Source organism: Scyliorhinus torazame, chromosome 16 (genome assembly GCF_047496885.1).
Source record: "Scyliorhinus torazame isolate Kashiwa2021f chromosome 16, sScyTor2.1, whole genome shotgun sequence".
Classification (NCBI taxonomy): Eukaryota; Metazoa; Chordata; class Chondrichthyes; order Carcharhiniformes; family Scyliorhinidae; genus Scyliorhinus; species Scyliorhinus torazame.
In genome coordinates this window covers 60,223,090-60,245,379 of record NC_092722.1, presented here as the reverse complement: position 1 = coordinate 60,245,379, position 22,290 = coordinate 60,223,090, and the positions used below count along the sequence as shown (strand labels likewise).

Sequence of the window (22,290 nt, the reverse complement as noted above, 5' to 3'; positions counted from 1 at the left end):
CCCAACACTGATCCTTGAGGGACCCCACTAGTTAGGTTGCCAACCAGAGAAACACCCATTTATCCCCACTCTCTGCTTTCTGTTAGTTAACCAATTCTCTACCCATGCTACCACTTTACCCTCAATGTAATGCATCTTTAGTTTATGCAGCAACCTTTTGTGTGGCACCTTGTCAAAAGCTTTCTGGAAATCCAGATATACCACATCCATTGGCTCCCCGTTATCTACTGCACTGGTAACGTCCTCAAAAAATTCTACCAAATTAGTCAGACACGACATACCCTTTGTGAACCCATGCTGCGTCTGCCCAATGGGACAATTTCCCTCCAGGTGCCCCGCTATTTCCTCCTTAATGATAGATTCCCTACAACCGAAGTTAAGCTTACCGGCCGATAATTACCCGCTTTCTGCCAACCTCCTTTTTTAAACAGTGGTGTCACGTTTGCTACTTTCCAATCCTCTGGGACCACCCCAGAGTCTAGTGAATTTTGATGAATTATCACTAGTGCGTTTACAATTTCCCTAGCCATCTCTTTTAACACTCTGGGATGCATCCCATCAGGGCCAGGAGACTTGTCTACCTTTAGCCCCAGTAGCTTGCCCAATACTGCCTCCTTAGTGATTACAATCATCTCAAGGTCCTCACCTATCATATCCTTATTTCCATCAGTCACTGGCATGTTATTTGTGTCCTCCACTGTGAAGACTGACCCAAAAAACCTGTTCAGCTCCTCAGCCATTTCCCAGTCTCCTATTATTAAATCTCCCTTCTCATCTTCCAAAGGACCAATATTTACCATAGCCACTCTTTATTGTCTTATATATTTGTAGAAGCTTTTACTATCTGCTTTTATGTTCTGAGCCAGTTTACTTTCATAGTCTACCTTACTCTTCTTTATGGCTTTTTTAGTAGCTTTCTGTTGTCCCCTAAAGACTTCCCAGTCCTCTAGTCTCCCACTAATATTTGCCACTTTGTATGTTTTTTCCTTCAATTTGATACTCTCCCTCACCTCCTTAGATATCCACGGTCGATTTTTCCCCTTTCTACCATCTTTCTTTTTTGTCGGTATGAACCTTTTCTGAACACTGTGAAAGATCGCTCGGAAGGTTCTCCACTGTTCCTCAACTGCTTCATCATGAAGTCTTTGCTCCCAGTCTACCTTAGCTAGTTCTTCTCTCATCCCATTGTAATCGCCTTTGTTTAAGCACAAAACACTAGTGTTTGATTTTACCTTGTCATCCTCCAACTGTATTTTAAATTCCACCATATTGTGGTCGCTCCTTCCAAGAGGATCCCGAACTATGAGATCATTAATCAATCCTGCCTCATTACACAGGACCAGATCTAGGACCACTTGTTCCCTTGTAGGTTCCATTACATACTGTTCCAGGAAATTATCCCGGGCACATTCTATAAACTCCTCCTCAAGGCTGCCTTTACCAACCTGGTTAAACCAATCGATATGCAGATTAAAATCTCCCATGATAATGGCTGTACCATTTCTACATGCATCCGTTATTTCTTTACTTATTACCTGCCCTACCATCCTGTTACTATTTGGTGGCCTATAGACTACTCCTATCAGTGACCTTTTCGCCTTACTATTCCTGATTTCCACCCAAATTGATTCAACCTTGTCCTCCATAGCACCAATATCATCCCTTACTATTGCCCGGATGCCATCCTTAAACAACAAAGCTACACCACCGCCCTTACCGTCCATTCTATCCTTTCGTATAGTCTAATACCCATGGATATTTAACTCCCAGTCGTGACCTTGTGACAATAAGCGATTATTATTATTCCTCCCATCAATCGCAAACATGTAGGAAAATCATCCTGTGCCAATAATAAGCCAATAGGGGGTGTAAATTGTCTTCGGTGATAGCACAGAACAGGGAATAGCTCATCAGCATGCATTTCACTGCTGGCCAATTGAAGTCAATGGAAAAGAAATTCAGACAGAATGTAAATTTGTTCTGCCTTACTGCCCGAGACAATTTCCATCTCCTTCTGTCTCTGGGTGTTGGAATTATTGGTGATATCGGAAGAGGTATAACTTTGGCAATATCGTTTTCTCAAGGAAGCAGCTTACATTGGATGAGACAAATCTAGGACTCGACCGCTGAGTGATTCCCCCCCCACCCCAGTTAGCTCCCCGGTCTTGCTGTAAAAGCTGATGGCTGCCCAGTTGCTGGGCACTGCACTCACTGCCCATCACTGTGTGGGTCTCTTTATCAAAACGAGACCTGTGCTCCGAATCTGCCTTCCAGGAAGCAAAGGAGGTTTAAAACATCTTTCTTCACGAAAGATGCAGCTGTTCACAAACGAGCAACAAAGCAAAATGGAAACGATCAAACAATTTCATCTTTTTAAACATCTATGTTTACAAAACATCTAAGAAGGAGAATGCACCTGAAGATAGTCCAGATCTTATTTCACATTCATATGGTCTCTAGTTTTGGGTGCGTTTCAATGCAATGCTTTCAAGAAAAATGCAAACCTTTTGATATACAGTTTTGCCTCACACAAGTACAGCAACCAATATATTCCCTTTCTGTACCAGTGAAAGGGTTTAGGCTTTCCAGCTGCATCATTAATGTGAAGTAGGTTGTGACAGGCTGGAAAACCTGTTTTAGAATAAAGTGGAGTGACATTGGGGAATAAGTCAAGCAGCTGGGCTGGATTCAGCTGGCAGCTGCTGAGCTTCCCAAGATCACAAATTGTACAGTTTTGCTGCAATATCATGGCTTTGTATTTATTCGGGCATCGATGGCTTAGCCCAGCATTTATTGTCCATCCCAAATTGCCCTTGAGAATGTGGTGGGTGAGCTGCCTTCTTGAACCGCTGCAGTCAGTGTGGTGTAGGTCCACCCATTGTGCTGATGCTGAAAGTTGGTCAGTCCATACATACCACTTTCATCGCGGCAACATCTCTAGTTACACACTCTAAACCCTGCTGCTTTAAGATTGCGTCTGATCAGCCATAATGCCAAGTCAGGACTTTGTGCCACACTTCACTGTGCAACAAGTGAGTGCAGGCGAGTACTATCCATTCCTCTCTCACCATCAGCTATAATCTCACACCTCCATCCTCACCTGCTTTTTTCCCCTCTTTGCTTTTACATTATTACTTCCGTTTCGCCTTTTACAGATAATGAAATCACATTCACAGGCCATTCAGCCCTTCCTGCCTCTGCCAGCATCTTGAGAGTTAGTCCCATTCGACCGCTCTTTCCAGAGCCCTAGAAGTGTTTCCTTGTCAAGTATTCTGCTCATTCCCTTTAAAAAAAAAATTTAGAGTACGCAATTAATTTTTTTTCCAATTAAGGGCCAATTTAGTGTGGCCAATCCACCTACACTGCACGTCTTTGGGTTGTGGGGGTGAAACCCACAAAAACACGGGGAGAAAGTGCAAACTCCACACGGATAGTGACCCAGAGCCGGGATCGAACCTCGGACCTCGGCGCCATGAGGCAGCAATGCTAACCACTGCGCCACCATGCTGCCCGCTGCTAATTCCCTTTTTAAAAAAAATTTAGAGTACCCAATTATTTTATTTTCCAATTAAGGGGCAATTTAGCGTGGCCAATCCACCTACCCTGCACGTCTTGGGTTGTGGGGGTGAAACCCACGCAGACACGGGGAGAATGTGCAAACTCTGCACGGACAGTGACCCAGTGCCGGGATTCGAACCTGGGTCCTCAGCGCCGTAGTGCTAATTCTCTTTTGAAAGTTACTGTTGAATCTGCTCGCACCGCCCTTTCAGGCAGCAAGTTCAAGATTAGAACTCGCCATGTGAAACAACAAGTCCACCCTCTGGCTCTTTCGCCAATTCTCTTAAATCAATGGCCTTGGGTTACTGAACCTCCTTCCAGTGGAAACAGTTTCTCCTTATCTACTCTGTCAAAACCTCACAAAATTTTGCAGACCATTATTTAAATATTTAACAAGGCCATCTTCAATACTTTAGTTAAGTGGCAATTCTGTGAGTGTGAGTCTAGCCAGTGTATGCCAGCAATGGGAATATTACTACTTCCAACACCTCACTAGCTTTGATCAGTACATGCTGGGGAATCATATTCAGAACATGTTTGGTCTGCAAGCTTAGCGGTGGACCAGCTTAACCAGCAGAGCTACTGGGGAGCCTCAACACTCATTGACGGGAAAAACACTTTGCTGAATTGTTATAACCTGCCCGGATCCTATTGGCTGGCGACAATTGGGTACCCCACAGCAATATTCAGAAGGGAATTGCAGAATACTTGACAAGGAAACACTTATAGGGCTCTGGAAAGAGCGATGGAATGAGACTAACTCTCAAGGTGCTGGCAGAGGCAGGAAGGGTTGAATGACCTGTGAATGTGATTTCCTGATCTGTAAAAAGCGAAACGGAAGTAATAATGTTAAAGCAAAGAGAAAAAAAAAAATAGGTGAAGGATGGTGAGATTATAGCTGATGGTGAGAGAGGAATGGATGGTACTCACCTGCACTCACCTGTTGCACAGTGAAGTGTGGCACAAAGTCCCATCTTAGCATTATGGCTGATCAGACGCAATCTTAAAGCAGCAGGGTTTAGAGTGTGTAACTAGAGATGTTGCCACGTTGAAAGTGGTATGTATGGACTGACCAACTTTCAGCATCAGCACAGTGGGTGGACCTACATCACACTGACTGCAGCGGTTCAAGAAAGCAGCTCACCCACCACCTTCTCAAGGGCAATTAGGGATGGACAATAAATGCTGGCCCTGGTATTTTAGGGTCCAATCAAATCAATATAATAAAGGATACAAACTGAAGGACAAATTAAAATGGGCTACTCCTGGTAGGGGCAGGGCATATGAGCTCCCCCATGAGGGGAGCGGGGCAAGCGTTAGCAGTGCAGCTGTATAAATAGAGCTGGTCAGTGTGGTACCGGCACAGAGTGAACCAGTGGTATACTGCTGGTACTGTGTACATATTGTTGTAAATAAAGTTAATTTCTCTTTGACTCTACAAACTCGTGTTGGATTCCCCTTGGCCCTCCCAAAATGAATTAACACTGAAGAGTGAATGTGGTGCAGGCACTAAAGCACTCAACTGTGAATAGGCCATCTTTCATATTCCACTCACTTTGTCATGGGATCTGTAAAAGGCCCTTTTAAAATGAGAACTTACTTGTTGACAATTCCCTGCAAACGTGAGACAGAGATTTCTGAAGGTAATTATGGAAGGGAGCCATCTAGATACAGCTCATTCTTTGCTAAATTCCTAGTATACGGAAATAGGTAGTCAAAGTACGTACCGAGCAAAGGCCATTCTCTGGGTGACAGGACGTGGAGTGCCCATTACATTCACACAACTTGCAGTCTCCGAGGTAGAGACCTCCTCCAGTCCTTGTGTAACCAGGAGCACAGTCCTAGGAGAGAAACAGGACAATGTAGAAAGAGATTGAACATATCGTCCTTTATTCAATTGCCTACCTAGGGTTCACTTTAGCTGAACAAAGCCAGAGAAATCAAAAAACTCTGAAATTGCGGTGCACGTTTCTTGCTAACCCATCGAATCATCTTCGCCTGGGTGACAAAAACGGCAGCCCTGGGTCGAAATCAACATTCACAATGTTCACAACTGAAAGGTCTTGTAGAGGCCAATGCACAGGAGTCTTTAACTGGTTTATAGAACCTTATAGCACAGGAAGCCCATTGACGTTTTGAAAGAACTATTGATTAGTCCAAGTTTTAGCTTCTTTTCCCCCATAGCCAGGCAAGTTGCTCTTTTCTAGTATTTACCTATTTCCTTTTGAAATCTACGGAGACTGCTTCCACCACACTTTTCCTTCTCAATCATAATAACTCGCTACATTAAAAAATCCTGATTTCTCATCTTCAACACTTCATTCATTTACTTGTCTTTACACAAGTGCTGAATTATATAAATACCTTAGATATAAATTGACCTGTATAAGATGACACAAATTTTTTGGCACCAAATGCCAGTGTCTTATCAATTTACATAGTAAATATTTGTTAATGTCAATTACATTTTTCAGGGAAACTGGTGACCTATATTTGAACACATAGAACTAGGAGATAGCTGGGACACTGGGTGTATGGGAGGAGTATTAATGCTGAACAAAGGCAATAAACTCTCTCAACAAGGAAAGTTTGTGTGTCTTAGTTTTGACTTCACCAATGAGCCTCAATTTTTCATCTTATAAATGTATGGTTTATATACCGGCATCTTGTAACTGAGTGCAGGGACCAAGCAGGTGGTATGGATTGTGATCCAAGAGTGAGCTGGAGTTGAAAAGATGCTGACGCAGAGGAAACCCCACGTGGCAATTGACAAAGATGGATATCACCCACACCGGTGTTCACTTTTATACTTGGCATACAAGTGGACGGTCTTTTTTGGCAGGATTTTGAAGCTTCAGAGGTTAATTTCTACATTGACATCTACAATAATCTGCAGATGGACTGGGTATTGTTGCTGCTGACCATTGATTGGAGTGCCTGGAGACTATCAGACAGAAAAATGTAGAAAAAGCAGAGGACAAAAAAAATGACTAGATCTCAGAAAAGAGATCGCCCGCTGGAAGGAAAAATCATCAGTCTACCTCGGGCCAATTCTATTCAGCTGTGGCAGCTGCAGAATGGACTGCCACTTACGGATTAATGGCCACAGCCACAACAGGCATGCTCAATCCAGAGGTGCCACACATCCTGAGTGCAGTCTGTCATCTACAGAGACAGATGATGCCATCATACTTCCACAGCAATAGCACCTTCTATAATAACATCTATTATAGGTATACAGGCATGTATTCAAAGTGAGAAATGGGTGGGATTTGGCTGCAATAAACCTCATGGACAACAGTCCATGGATACACATCACCTGGAGTTATTCACAGATGATCAATGACGCTCGGAGGCCTGCCTCTTCCTGTAGCATAGCAGTGGCAGGCAGGTTTGGGGACATCAGGCTTTGATCACTGTGCCAGACATCCCACTTTTAAAACTTACTTCTGTCATCAGTGAATGCTCCGATCTCCCATTGCTTCAATTACAGAATGGGTCATTGTACAGAATCTATCACTTCAACTGATCACGTACATCAGAAATTGTGTTTGAGAGAGAAAAATTTAAGTAGTAAAATGTAAGTCCAAAGATGAGCAGGTTAGACTGGCCATGATCAATTGCCCCTTATGTAGATGGATAGATAGAACATTCAGTGCAGAAGGAGACCATCCGGCCCATCGAGTCTGCACCGACCCACTTAAGCCCTCACTTCCACCCCATCCCTGCAACCCAGTAACCCCTCCTAACCCTCTTTGGTCACTAAGGACAATTTATCATGGCCAATCCACCTAACCCGCACGTCTTTGGACTGTAGGAGGAAAGCGGAGCACCCGGAGGAAACCCACGCAAACACGGGGAGAACGTGCAGATTCCGCACAGACAGCGACCCAGCAGGAAATCGAACCTGGGACCCTGGTGCTGTGAAGCCACAGTGCTAATCACTTGTGCTACCGTGCTGTCCATTGGGATGGTGGAGTTATGGGGTTGTGAGGATTGGGCAGGGGAGTGGGCCTCGGTTGGGTGCTCTTTCAGAGGGTAGGTGCAGACTTGATGGGCCAGGTGGCCTCCTTCTGCACTGTAGTGATTCTATGACTCTATGAAAGGAAATGTTAAGAGGACATAGTGTGTGGACCTCATCTATATGTTCAATCCTTCCATGGCTTTTGCTTCCCCAATCTCTATAATATCCTCCAGTCCTACACCTCGAAGACTCCTCTAATTCTCGCTTCTTGTGCATCTCCAACTTTAATCTACCACTGGCAGCCATGCCTTCCGGTGCCAAGGCATTTGGCTCTGGAATTTCCTCCTAAACCTTCCCCTCCCTTAAAGCCTTCCCCTTTGACGAAGCTTTTCGACATTTCTCCTAATTTCTCCCGATGTACTTTAGTGTTAAACTTTGCCCAAGAACGTTCCTGTGAAATGCCTTGAGACCTTCTTTCTAAACTGTTGTAAAGGTGCACCATGGATACAAGTTGCTGATTTTGACCTTACAAGTTACAGATTTAATGGAGGTCAGATTCAGCCAGGGAGGTTTTGATGTAGTTACCTGGCAGGACAAGCCGTGGTACGCCAGGGGGCAACGACATTCTTCCACTTGCAGTGCCTGCGCCAGGTTGGTATTGAATGGCACTGCGATCTCCATGCTCACATCGGAGAGGCTGGCAGAGATCATGTCAGTCGAGTAGGTGGCACGGATGAGGACTTCGTCTAAGTCAGCGAGGACCATCAGGAGATGTTCCCGGGTGGCTTGCTGACCATCAGGGCGCTTCCAGAATTGCTGAAAGGGAAGAAAAGTTTCTCATTTTGCTGACTCCCACCACATGGTCCTGAGCAAAAATCCCGCTCCCACTGACAACTAAAATTAAAATTCAGCTCACATCAAACTGTTCCAGTGTCTAAACCCGGGCACCAAAGCAAAGATTCAGTTAAAAGGTGATTGGAAAACTAACATTAGCCATTTTAAATGTTCAGAAGACATAGTGCTCAACAATGCTTACATTATTTACTCAGTTACCAGGCAAACATAGAAGAGCGTTTTCAACTAAATTGAGCTCCAAATATAAATTGCACCTGTTTTTTTGGCAGTTGCTTGGAGAACTGCAAACCTACCTTGATTATAAGTTAGTCAGCTGGCATTGGGATTAGGTGGGATGTGGTATTGAGGCCACAATCTGTTCAGCCTTAACCTTATTGACTGGCGGAGCAGCCTTGAGGGACCGAATGGCTATTCCCTGCTCCTAATCCATATATGAATTCATTTAAAACAGGACGAAAAGTTTCAACCAGGTTTTAACTAGTTCTTAAAGATATACAATAATAAATTTACACTATATTCTTTCCTTCGCCAGATTACGTAGTGCCTTGAAGGAAAACCAGCACTACCTTCAAACTAAAATAATTTATACAGAGTGGTCCCTGTTCATGATTTGCGAATCATTTCTGTATAAAGGTAAATGTGAACCAATATTGTATTGTTGGTGTCTCCCAGTAGCACATTCATTGGCTTGGCATAGTTAGGATCACTCTTGCTTCTCACTCAGGACGTTCAAGCCATTTTCAGGATCTAAGCACTTAATCAAGGAAATATCACAACTCATGAGGAAGCTCTGCTCAGTCAGAGATGCCATCGCTCCAATGACATGTTACACTTTAAATATTTAAATGTACATTAAAGATCCCATCGCGTAAAAATCGTTAGAAGTTTCTATAGCCGCCTTAATTGATGTTATCATTATTTTTGCTGCTGTACTCATTGTATTAATCACTATTCACACTGCTGGACTCACCATGAATAAATTTGCTTATTGTAGTTGTACAGAGCTTATCGTGTCACATGATTGTTATGGTGCAGGAGGCCATTTGGCCCATCGTGTCTGCACCTGCCCTCCGAATGAGCACCACAACTGAGTGCCATTCCCCTGCCTTTTCCCCATACCCCTGCACATAATCATCTAATGCCCTCTTGAATGCCTCGATTGAACCTGCCTCCACCACACTTACCAAGCAGTTCATTCCAGATCCAAACCGCTCATTGCGTGAGAAGATTTTTCTCACATGTCGCATTTGCTTCTTCTGCGAATCAATTCAAATCTGTGCCCTCCTGTTTTCACTCCTTTTAAGGATTAGAACAGTTTCTCCCCGTCCACGCTGTGCAGCCCCCTCACGATTTTGAACATCTTTACCAAATCTCCTCTCAGCCTTCTTCACTCCAAGGAACACCGTTCCAACCTCTCCAATCTATCCCCATAACTGAAGTTTCTCATCCCTGGAACCATGTTTGTAAACCTCTCCTGCACTCTCGCCAATGGGTTCACATCCTCCCTACAGTATGGCGCACAAACTGTACACAATATTCCAGCTGAAGTCTAACTAGTGTCTTGTGTAAGTTCAGCATAACCGTCTTAGCTTTTGTACTCTATGTCCCTATTAATAAAGCCCAGAATACATTATGTTTTATTAACTGCTCTCTCCAATTGTCCTGCCACCTTCAATGATCTATGGACATATGCACCCAGGTCCCTCTGTACCTTAAGAAATATTGTCTGTCCATGTTCTTCCTACTAAAATGCATCACCTCAAACTTCTCCACATTGAACTTCATCTGCCTTCTATCTGCCCACTCCACCAACATTTCTATGTCCTTTTGAGGTTCTGCAGTGTCCTCCTCACAGTTTTCAATATTTCCAAGCTGTGCGTCATTCGCCAACTTTGAAATTGTCTCCTGCACACCAAGATCGAGATCATTAATATATATCAGGAAGAGCAAGTGTCCCCATATTGATGCTGGGAAATCCTCGACAAACCTTCCTTCCAGTCCGAAAAATACCCAGTAAACTTGGCCTTCTATTATTCAGCTAATTTTAAATCCACATTGGTACTGTTCTTTTTATTCCATGTGCTCTAACTTTTCTCACAAGTCTTTTGCAAAGCACTGTACTGAATGCCTTTTGAAAGTCCACATCAACAGCATTACCCTCACTGGCCCTCTCTGTTACCTCCTCAAAAACAACAACAAATTAGTTAAACACGATTTCCCCATTTAGAAATTAATGTTGGCTCTTTCTAATAAACCCACTAATTCTATCCCAAATAATCGTTTCCAGAAGCTTCTCCACCGTTAAAGTTAAATGGACTGGTCTGTAATTGCTGGGCTTATCCTTACAGGCTCTTTTGTACAAGGGTCTAATGTCTGCAGTTCTCCAGTCCTCTGGCACTTCACCAGAGTCCAGCGAAGACTGAAAAAATCTGGCCAGTGGGAAATTTCATTCTCACTTCCTTCAATATCCTCGGATGCATCTCATTGTTCTCAGTGCACTGTCAACTTTTAAGTACTGACAATTAATCCAACATTTCCTCCTCATCAATTTGGGACTCGACAAGTGACAGAGTTTCCTCCTCTATCGCTCTGACACCATCTGCTTCTTTGGTAAACACAGATGCAAAAGATATTTTCCAATTACAACAGGACACCATATATTTAAAAAAATTATATTACTTTATTTTCTGCAAGAATAAAATCACCTAAAATTGCCAAATATTTCCATTTAAAATCCTGAGGCATCTTATGGTACGTATTTGTAGTGAATGTGTACCCCTACCTTTCTTGGCATGGCAGAAAATTTGAGTACCTATGGTATTGGCCATAGTCCATGAAATACTCAGGCATCTCTCTTTAAAAGAGAGACACATGGTTTATATAGCTTGAGGGGCACCACTCTGCACCAAGTCTGGGCAAGGCAAGGAGACAGATCTCCACGAACTGCTTCAACTAGTGTGTAGATTGAACCCACACCAGTGGCATCATTATGCATCACACTCTGGGCGTCTCATCAACAAAGCTAATTGACCTCCATCTGTGGATCTAAATTCACAATAAGGAATGAATAAAATGGGGATCATGAGCCCTTTCGCCCCGAGAACAACTCTTGTGGAGTAACTTAGCAACTCGTCTCCAAGACACTCATGGATCTGACTTTACCACTGCCGAAGGTGTTTACAGGAGGAATGGTGAAACAGAACGTGCAAAACTTAACCCTTTACCTCCTTGAGCATGACCTCAAAGGACTTCATCTCTCTTGGCTGCAGCTGGTGATGGTGGTAGGTCACCAAGGTGATGTCGTTGCCCTGAAAGATCACGCAAGCAAAAACATTTTCAGGTTAACAATCAATAGGTCTGTACACTGTTAAGCATGGAGAAAGTACAACGTAATGATTGTTCTCGCAAAAAGGATTGTACAACGATTCCTTTTATACTTTTAATAAAGGTTACCCATCACTGGATCTGGAGGGTTCTCACTGTGCTCCCGCTGGGAGTGCTGACACACTTCAGAGGCCCAAAGAATAAAACTTCTGAAGTTTCAGGGTGGGCTCTTCAAAGATCTTCAAAACATCTAACTTAAATTTAAGAAATGTGCCATGGAAGCATAGCACTGAAGGGGGCTATTCAGTCGACCGAGTCTGTGCTTACTCTTTTGAAGGGCGACTGCTCTTTCCACATATTCCTGAAGTCCTTTCCCCATCACGTATGTTTCCAAACCTTCTTGGAAGGCTGCTCCTGAATCTGCACCCACCACACTGGCAAGCATTACATGCTGCATTAAAACAAAACTTTTTCTCACGTCATCTCTAGTTCTTTTGCTGATCACTTTAATTCTGATGTGGAGATGCCGGCGTTGGACTTGGGTGAGTACAGTGAGAAGTCTGACAACACCAGATTAAAGTCCAACAGGTTTGGTTCAAACACTAGCTTTCGGAGCACTGCTCCTTCCTCAGGTGAATGAAGAGGTATATCTCTTCATTCACCTGAGGAAGGAGCAGTGCTCCGAAAGCTAGTGTTTGAAACAAACCTGTTGCACTTTAACCTGGTGTTGTAAGACTTCTTACTGCACTTTAATTTTGTCCACTCAGGTTATCGACCAGTCAGCTACTGCAGCTAGTCTCTCTCTATTTGCTCCATCAACACCTTTCATGATTTTAAACACCTTTATCAAATCCACTGAACCAATTTTAAGCTTCAGATAGGTTGACAAATATCAGGATTTAGGGATAAATTATTTGAGAAAAGGATTTCCACTAGGCAGGGGAGGAGGAAGATACTACAAAAGTCAGAGCACGCACTAACAGGTTCAAAAACAGCTTCTTCCCCGCTGTTACCAGACTCCTGAATGACCCTCTGACGGACTGGAACTGATCTCAGCACACATCTTCCCTACTGAGTCTATGTATTTACATTGTGCATTTATGTATGTCCTATGTTTTTTCATTAATGGAACGATCTGTCTGGACCGTACGCAGAACAATATTTTTCACTGTACCTCGGTGCACGTGACAATAAATCAAATCCAAATCCTTTGAAATTACCCGGGGTGGAATGATTCATTTTATTATCCTCATCCAACTATATACAACCTGTTTGCCAATTGCTATTGTTCCCTGGAGCCCTTTAACATCTCGCATTTTTTTTCCTTTCTTTTACTGGGAGATGCTGTGCGTTGGTATGACCAACGCCAGGCCGGCATACTTTATAAACTTAACGAACAGGGCAGGTAACTGTGCGGGTAAACCAGGCTTTCTTAGGTGTGTGCGCGCATTTCAATTGACAAATTAAGCTGAGGCAACTTCAGTGATGATGCGACACAGGTGACATAAACGCTAATTTTCAGCTTTCTATTAAGTTCAGGATTTTCAGCCCAAGTCTGCAGCAAAACTGACCTAGTGAGCCAATTGCGCACATTTTTATGAAAACAGCTCACTGGACCAATTACTGATGGATACCGACACAGCTGTGATTTGGTGCAAGGAGCCAGTTTAATGAGGATTGCATATTATCCAACGGCAACTCAAATTAAATGATCAGCGCACCAAAGATGTGCAGATTAGGTGGGTTGTCATGCCAAATTGCTCCTTAGCACTAAAAATGTTAAGTGGGGTTACGGGGATACGTTGGGGGCGTGGGCCTAGGGTTGGCGCAGACTCGATGGGCCAAATGGCCTCCTTCTGTACTGTAGGGATTCTAGTCTATGATAAAACCAAGTGGCTGCAATAGTGGAAAAACATAATGTCACCTTTTATAGAGCTACAAAGTTAATTATAAATACTTGCCAGCCTTTGTCAAAGACAGCGGGAGACAGAAGGAGTTTAAATGAAAGAAGTGGAAGGAAAGGCAACAGGGAGGCACAAAACATTTTCTCGTGGATGAATGATGTGAACCTTGCCCAGTCCGCTTTGAAGGTTGGCAAATTGGATGTACTACTGCATAGGGAGAGATGTCTACTTTGAGACTTTGCGTTACACAGCCGTACATTCTGCCTTGGCAGCAGGTTCTGACCAGGCTGAATGTTACATACTCTACCTGGACACAGGTACATAAAAAGACTTCACAGTTCAAGAAATTGGGTAAGGTAAGACTACAATGCATTGGATAGACGGCCCAAGATTCTGAGTCACGTGGTGCTGCCTGCCGATCTGTTCCAAATTAACTAATTGTTCACAACTCACAACTTCTTCACTGCACCTCATAGATCCCCATTTCCCAGTCCGGCTCACATTTAACGATAATTGAAAGCCTGAACATACACATGAGTCATGGCAAGTCGCTGTAATGGACAAAAGCTACATGATGCAATAGGTACCCGTCAATACCTATCCCTCAACAGCTGTGAGCTCCTTCAAATCAGAATGTGGAAACAAACTTGCAAAAACCCCCAAAAAGCTTGGAATTTACAAGCCAAAGGACAAATTCACCCGATAAACAAAGATAGGACCCAAAGAGTAAAGCATATGATGAAAAGTTGCAAAGCAGCATTATTCAAAGGAGGAAAAGTGCCTTCAACAGCCACCATTTTGTAAGGGCCGAGAGAACGGTGCGTTTCCCTGACAACGGTTCAGAAATCATGACCCACATCTTCTGAATGAATTAGGCATAGTGATGAACATGTACTCCATCAGCAAGAAGCTCTCTCCATCCCAGTGTAAACCAGCTTGAAAAAAATATGGGGTCCACATGATCCGCAGAGCGGATGCATGGGATACTCACTGGCTCCAAAGGTTAGTGTGTGTTTTTACGGCTATTTATTCTCTCAAATCAATGCCACACCCACAACTTCGGTCTTCCCAGAAAGGTATATGGTGGATATCCAAGATCAACATTTCACGAAACGGCTATCTCCATTTTTACAGACTCAAAAGTTTGTGAGCTGGGATGGACTTCCAGTGGCGATCGCGAACAGAGCGGCCGCAGCAAAGGCGCTCCCGCACATCCACGAAATTGCGGCTTTTAACGGGGGTTTTCCCGGTGAGTTTAAAAAAAAATGTTTTAAGTCCCGTGAAATCAGCCCTGCCCAGGCGCCAAAGCTCCGTTCCACGGAGCTGAAGAGGGGGAAAAAAAAGAGGCGAGACTGGTCCCGGTGAGCTGCACGTGGAGGAGGAATGGGGATCGCTCAGAAACTGCCTGAAAGTCGGAGCACAGAGAGGATAACACAAAAACAAAATAATATATTTTTTTAATTCAATCTTTCTTGTTCCTCTCCTGAAAATTAAAAAAAAACCTTTTAAAAAAAAAAAAACTTTTTTTTTTTTAAAATTGTTTTTTAAAAGGCGAAAAAACCCTTGGGGGGGGTTCTTTGGGGGGGGGGGGGGGAACAAAAAAAAAAAAATTATTTTTCGCACCAAAACCCAGGAAAAAAAGAGAAAGGTACATAACAGAAATATGCCTGCAAATAATAAATCGGGGGGACGGCGAGATGTAGGAAGGAGCAGCAGCGAAGGTGTAGGAAAAGGACAGGAGCTGCGGCCGCGCAGGCAGACGACCGCATGGGGTGAGGCGGAGGTTCAGGCGAACCAGGAAGTGGAAAAGCTGACGAGCCAAGCAGCGGAACAGGAACAGGTCGCGGCGACCATCCCCCCTCCCCCCCCCCCGGCACAGGGGGAGGAATGGAGAAGCGTGCTGAAAACGGAAATAAACGCCATAAAGGAGATAAAAATGGAGATAAACGCCATGAGGGACGCACTCAGGACGGAGCTCCACACAATGATGAAGGAGATGCTGGCGGGGACAACGGACAAAATGCAGCGAACCATTAACGGTCTGGAAAGGAAGGTGGAGGTGCAGGAGAAAATGATTCAGGAGTTGGAGAGGGCCGCCTTGGACCAGAGCGACAGGATGGTAACTCAGAAAACCGAGGTGAAAAGGCTGGTAATGACCCAGGGGAGTCTAAGAGGGAAAGTGGAGCACCAGGAAAATAGGTCCAGACGGCAGAATGTTAAAATAGTGGGTCTGCCAGAGGGGATGGCGGGCAGAGGCCAAACAGGCTACGTCACCCAAATGCTGGGCAAGCTAGTGGGAAGGTAGAAGTTTCCAAACCCCTCAGAAATTGACAGGGCGCACAGGTCGTTCCGACCCAGGCCCAAAGCCGGGGGGCAGCCCAGAGCGATTATCATGAAGCTGCACAGGTTCCAAGACAGGGAAAAAAATCCTAAAGTGGGCCCGACAGACAAAATCGAGCACGTGAAAAGGGAAGACCATAAGGGTGTACCAGGACATTGGGGCGGACCTGGCCAAAAGAAGGGCTGAATTCAACAGGGCCAAAAGAAGGGCTGAATTCAACAGGGCCAAATCAGCACTCGACAAAAATAATGTGAAATTTGGGATGTTATTCCCGGCCAAACTCTGGATAACATTTGAGGGGAAGGAGCTGTTTTTTAACATCCCAGTGGCAGCGGAGGAGTTGGTTAGAGCGACCAAACTGGATGAGGGAAAGCCGCAACGGCCATCATGAAAGCGACGGGGATGGAAAAGAAAGGAAGAATCGGAACAAAGAGCAGCGGGCAGACCGCAAACAGAGACAATACGATCACGAACTGTACACGCGTGTTTGGTGCACTGTGCGGGACTCGTTCCCGGGCTCGTTCCACCTCTCAATGCAATGGGGAGGGAGCGAAGCAAGGAGAATGAGGGTGAGAAAGGCGGACAGGAGAGCGAGACAAGGGCTAGCAAAAGGAAGGTAAAACAGGACAAGAACAGGGCAAGTGCTGGGAGGGGGCCCACCGTGCTAGCGAGGAGGGCTAACATGGGAGGGCAGGAAGAAAGGAGGGCCGCGGCACGCTTCTCAGGGGAGAGGGAGTGCCTGGCACAAAGAGAAGGGGGGAGGACAGGGCAGAAGGGGAAGGGGGGGAGAACACAGGGGGTGGACAGAGGAATAGGGACTAAGGCGGGGGGGGGGGAGAGCGCAGAACAAAAGAGAAGCAAAGAGAAGGGTGAGGTAGATAAGCAGCATGAACACAGTGTAGAAGCCAGGTATTTCTAATACACCTAATATAGGTAAAAGATAGTTGTTTAAGCGTAAATATTAAGCCCCAGTTTTTAATCCTTAATTTAAAACTGGGGCTTAATATGTACGCTTAAACAGCTATCTTTTTATCTCACTTAATCTTTCGATTTACCAAAGGGCCGACTGTAGAAGCCAGGTATTTCTAACACACCTAATATAGAAATACCTGGCTTCTACACACAGACCTCGGCAGGCATAGAGCAGGGCGAGGAACCAAGATGGTGCCACAAAACAGCCACTCAGGAGGGCTTCACGGCGAAGGTAGACCCTGGAGTGCGGGGCGCAGCCACGTGGTGTACACATAGCTGGTGACCATGTTGGGTGCCCCCTGGACAAAAGGAAACCCCGGAGCCCTGAGGTCCGACCTCATGGCGAGTGTGGTGACTGCGGCCATTTTGGTTGGCCCCCTAACGGAGGGAAAGCCCGGAATGCAAGGGCGCGTCCACCAGGTAAGTATGGGTGACCCCGCAGGACCGGGGGGTCGAAAACCCTCCACCAGGATTGTTACCTGGAATGTAAGGGGACTCAACGGCCCGGTGAAAAGATCCAGGGTCTTCACCCACCTAGGAAGCCTAAAAGCAGACATAATCTACCTACAAGAGACGCACCTGAGGGAGAAGGACCGACTGCTGGTAAGAAAGGGTGGGTGGGACAGACATACCACTCATGCTACAGGACGATGGCTAGTGGGGTAGCAATATTAATTAGCAAGAGGACGAGGTTTATGGAAACCAAGACAGTTACGGACCCAGGGGGACGGTACGTCATGGTCAGCGGTGTCCTGGAACGGACACCGGTCGTACTGGTAAATGTGTGCGCTCCCAACTGGGACGACACAGAATTTATAAAGAAGGCCATGGCAGAAATCCCCGACCTTGACACACACCGACTGATCATGGGGGCAACTTCAACTGTGTACAGGACCCACTGACCGACCGATCAAACCGCAGACAGGGGAAAAAGACTGGCCTGGCTAGGGAACAAGGAGCATTTATGGAGCAGATGGGGGTGGTGGACCCATGGAGGTTCCGGCACCCGGGAGAGAAGGAATTTTCATACTTCTCACAAGTACACAAGGTATGCACCCGTATCGACTTCTTTGCAGTGGGGAAATTGGTGCCTCCAGGGATCACGGGAATGGAGTACTCAGTGATCGTTATCTCTGACCACGCTCCACACTATACGGATGTGAGGTTGGAGACAGGCTGGGACCAGCGCCCCACATGGAGGCTGGACACGGACCTCCTGGCCGACAAGGCCTTCTGTCAGAAAACATGGGGGGCCATAGGCAACTATGTTAGTATCAGCCAAAACGGGGAGGTCTCACCCTCCATGTTCTGGGAGGCACTGAAGGCCGTGATTAGAGGAGAGATCATAGCCTCCAAGGCAAGCAGAGATAGGGAAGAGAGGGTGGCCAGGCAACAGCTAGTGGACTCCATCCTGGAAGGCGACAGAAAATACTCCGAGGCCCCGACTGTAGAGCTGCTGGCGGAGAGGAAAAAGCTGCAAATGGACTTTAACCTCCTATTCACTAGGAAAACTCTGCCAGACACAGGGGACCTTCTACGAACACGGAGACAAGGCTGGCCGCCTATTGGCTCACCAGCTGAGAAAGCAGGCAGCCACAAGGGAAATAGCGCAGGTAAAGGATAGCAGAGGCAGACTGGTAACAGAAGCAAAGGAGGTCAATCGGGCATTTGAGACCTTCTACCTGGGACTGTACACCACCGAGCCCCCCAACGGGGATGCGGGGATGAAACAGTTCCTAGACGGACTGGAACTATCAGTTGTGGGGGAAGACAGACGGGCGGAGCTGGAAGTACCAATAGGCCTGGGAGAAATCATGGAGAGCATTAGCTCCATGCAGGCGGGGAAGGCACCGGGACCCGACGGGTTCCCGGCAGACGTCTACAGAAAATTTGCACCAGTCCTGGCCCCACACCTAAGGGACATGTTCGCGGACTCACTGGCAGGGGGTACCCTGCCCTCCACGCTAGCGCAGGCCATAATTTCACTGATACCCAAAAAAGATAAAGACCTGACGGAATGCGGATCATACAGGCCCATTTCTCTGCTGAACGTGGATGCGAAAATACTTGCAAAGGTCCTGGCCAAAAAGCTGAAGGGCTGTGTACCAGAGGTGGTCGCAGAGGACCAAACCGGCTTTGTCAAGGGTAGGCAGCTCACAGCGAACATCAGGCGGCTGCTGAACGTAATAATGACCCCCTCTGGGGATCGTCTCCATGGACGCAGAAAAGGCCTTCGACAGAGTCGAATGGAAATACCTCCTCGAGGTACTGGAACGGTTTGGGCTAGGAGCGGGGTTCACCGCCTGGGTGAGGCTCCTGTACAATGCTCCCAAAGCGAGCGTCCGAACTAACACCACCAGCTCTAAATACAAAACAGGGCTGCCCCCTGTCCCCACTTTTGTTCGCGCTAGCCGCTGGTGACAGCCCTGCGGGACGCGAAAAGCTGGAAGGGAATCCGGAGAGGAAACAGAGAGCAGAGAGTCTCACTCTATGCAGATGACCTGCTCCTCTATGTCTCGAAGCCACAGGAGGGACTGAAGACAATACTGCTGTAGCACCATCGATCACACACGAGGCGAGACGTAGAGAACTTCAATCGAGGCTTTATTGAGCAGACTTGTTCCCCAGCAGCTCAGTCACAGAATGCAGCTGCAGGGAGTAAAACGGCTTCTTATACCCCTCCTATCTGGGTGGAGCCCAGTAGGCGGCAGATCCAATCGGGACCCAGCATCTGTCCTCCAATAGCTCCTCGGCATTCATGGTGTGCCGTATTACCCCTAACACATACCACCACATTCTCCCCTTGTTAAAAAGGAACCCGGCGGGGTGGTGGGTGTTATGGTGGTAGGGGTTTACAGGGTCGGTGCCTTAACCATTGAACTATATACAACCATGCCGCTTTTACTGGGCCACTGAATTATTCACATTTTACCCGATTAGCAGCGTTCACTGTTTACAACAATGCCGCTTTACTGGGCCACTGAATTATATACATCTTAAGTCGACTCGATGAGTCGAGATGGTGCTCTGGTCGCCCTCTCCGATCGTCTCAGCCCGGGTGGTGGTGGTGCTGGCTCGGGTCCGGTCGACTCTGGGAGCATCGCGCTGTCCCTCTCTGTTTCCTTACTCCTGGGCGGGCCTGGGAGGAGAACTGACCCCCCCGGGAAGGGGGTGGTTGTGGGGTGCACCAGCGGGAGTGAGGGGGTGGTGATTGGTGTTAGGGGGGTGTGGGGAGCTCCGGCGGGCACCAGGTCCCGCAGAGAGACCGTGTCCTGTCGGCCGTCTGGGAACGCCACGTAGGCGTACTGCGGGTTGGCGTGGAGTAGATGTACCTTTTCCACCAGTGGGTCTGATTTGTGCGCCCGCACATGTTTCCGGAGCAGGATGGTTCCCGGGGCTGCCAGCCATGTCGGAAGTGACGTTCCAGAAGCGGACTTCCTAGGGAAGACAAGGAGGCGCTCGTGCGGCGTTTGTTTCGTGGTGGTGCACAGTAGGGACCGGATAGAATGAAGGGCATTCAGGAGGACTTCCTGCCAGCGGGAAGTTGGGAGATTCCTAGACCGTAGGGCCAATAGGACGGTCTTCCAGACCGTTCTGTTCTCCCTCTCTACCTGCCCGTTCCCCCAGTGGTTGTAGCTGGTCGTCCTGCTCGAGGCTATGCCCTTGCTGAGCAGGAATTGACGCAGCTCGTCACTCATGAAGGAGGACCCCCTATCGCTATGGATGTAGGCGGGGAAACCGAACAGGGTAAAGATGGTGCAGGGGGCTTTAATGACCGTGGCCGCGGTCATGTCGGGGCAGGGGATGGCGAAGGGGAAACGGGAGTATTCGTCAACGATGTTAAGAAAGTACGTGTTGCGATCGGTGGAGGGGTGGGGGCCTTTGAAATCCAGACTGAGGCGTTCAAAGGGACGGGAAGTCTTTATCAGGTGCGCTCTATCTGGCCTGAAAAAATGCGGTTTGCATTCTGCGCAGATTTGGCAGTTCCTGGTGACTGTTCGGACCTCCTCGACGGAGTACGGGAGGTTGCGGGCCTTTATAAAGTGGTAGAAGCGAGTGACCCCCGGGTGGCAGAGGTCCTCGTGGAGGGCTTGGAGGCGGTCCACTTGTGCGTTGGCACATGTGCCGTGAGATAGGGCATCGGACGGCTCGTTCAGCTTTCCGGGATGGTACAAGATCTCATAGTTGTAGGTGGAGAGTTCGATCCTCCACCGCAGGACCTTGTCGTTCTTTATCTTGCCCCACTGTGCATTTTCGAACATGAAGGCTGCCGACTGTTGCTCAGTGAGGAGAGTGAATCTCCTTTCAGCCAGATAATGCCTCCAATGTCGCAGAGCTTCCACTATGGCTTGGGCCTCCTTTTCTACGGAGGAGTGGTGAATTTCTGAAGCGTGGAGGGTCCGGGAGAAAAAGGCCACGGGTCTGCCCGCTTGGTTGAGAGTGGCCGCCAGAGCTACGTCGGATGCGTCGCTCTCGACTTGGAAGGGGAGGGACTCGTCGATGGCGCGCATCGTGGCCTTTGCGATATCTGCTTTGATGCGGCTGAAGGCCTGGCGGGCCTCTGTCGACAGGGGAAAAGTAGTGGACTGGATTAATGGACGGGCCTTGTCTGCGTACTGGGGGACCCACTGGGCGTAATAAGAAAAGCCCAGGCAGCGTTTCAGGGCTTTGGCACAGTGGGGAAGTGGGAACTCCATGAGGGGGCGCATGCGTTCAGGGTCGTGGTCTATCACTCCATTACGCACTATGTAGCCCAAGATGGCTAGACGGTCGGTGCTAAACACGCATTTTTCCTCGTTGTAGGTGAGGTTGAGGGCGTTAGCGGTCTGGAGGAATTTGCGGAGGTTGGCGTCGTGGTCCTGCTGGTCGTGGCCGCAGATGGTGACGTTGTCGAGGTACGGGAACGTGGCCCGTAAACCGTGCTGGTCAACCATTTGGTCCATCTCCCGTTGGAAGACCGAGACTCAGTTTGTGACGCCGAATGGAACCCTTAAGAAGTGGTATAGCCGCCCGTCTGCTTCGAAGGCAGTGTACATGCGGTCATCGGGGCGAATGGGGAGCTGGTGGTAGGCGGACTCAAGGTCCACGGTGGAGAAGACCTTGTACTGTGCAATCCGATTGACCATGTCGGATATGCGGGGGAGAGGGTACGCATCTAGCTGCGTGTACCTGTTGATGGTCTGACTGTAGTCTACGACCATCCTCTGCTCCTCCCCTGTCTTCACTACTACCACCTGAGCTCTCCAGGGACTATTGCTGGCCTGGATTATGCCTTCCTTCAGCAGCCGCTGGACTTCGGACCTGATAAACGTCCGGTCCTGGGTGCAGTACCGTCTGCTCCTAGTGGCGACGGGTTTGCAATCCGGGGTGAG

The 22,290-nt window shown here is 47.3% G+C and overlaps 1 protein-coding gene across 7 annotated transcripts in view; it reads right to left on the bottom strand.

Annotated features, from left to right (window-relative positions):
* The window catches only part of hspg2 (heparan sulfate proteoglycan 2), a 644,821-nt gene that overhangs the window by 245,774 nt on the left and 376,757 nt on the right, over positions 1-22,290 (bottom strand). For all 7 annotated transcript variants that reach the window (XM_072478556.1, XM_072478557.1, XM_072478558.1 and 4 more), the window contains 3 exons: positions 11,602-11,685; positions 8,108-8,338; positions 5,286-5,399 (listed from right to left, as the gene is read on the bottom strand). In XM_072478556.1, the coding sequence (XP_072334657.1) occupies positions 5,286-5,399; positions 8,108-8,338; positions 11,602-11,685 (429 nt within the window). The remainder of the gene's footprint in view (positions 1-5,285; positions 5,400-8,107; positions 8,339-11,601; positions 11,686-22,290) is intronic.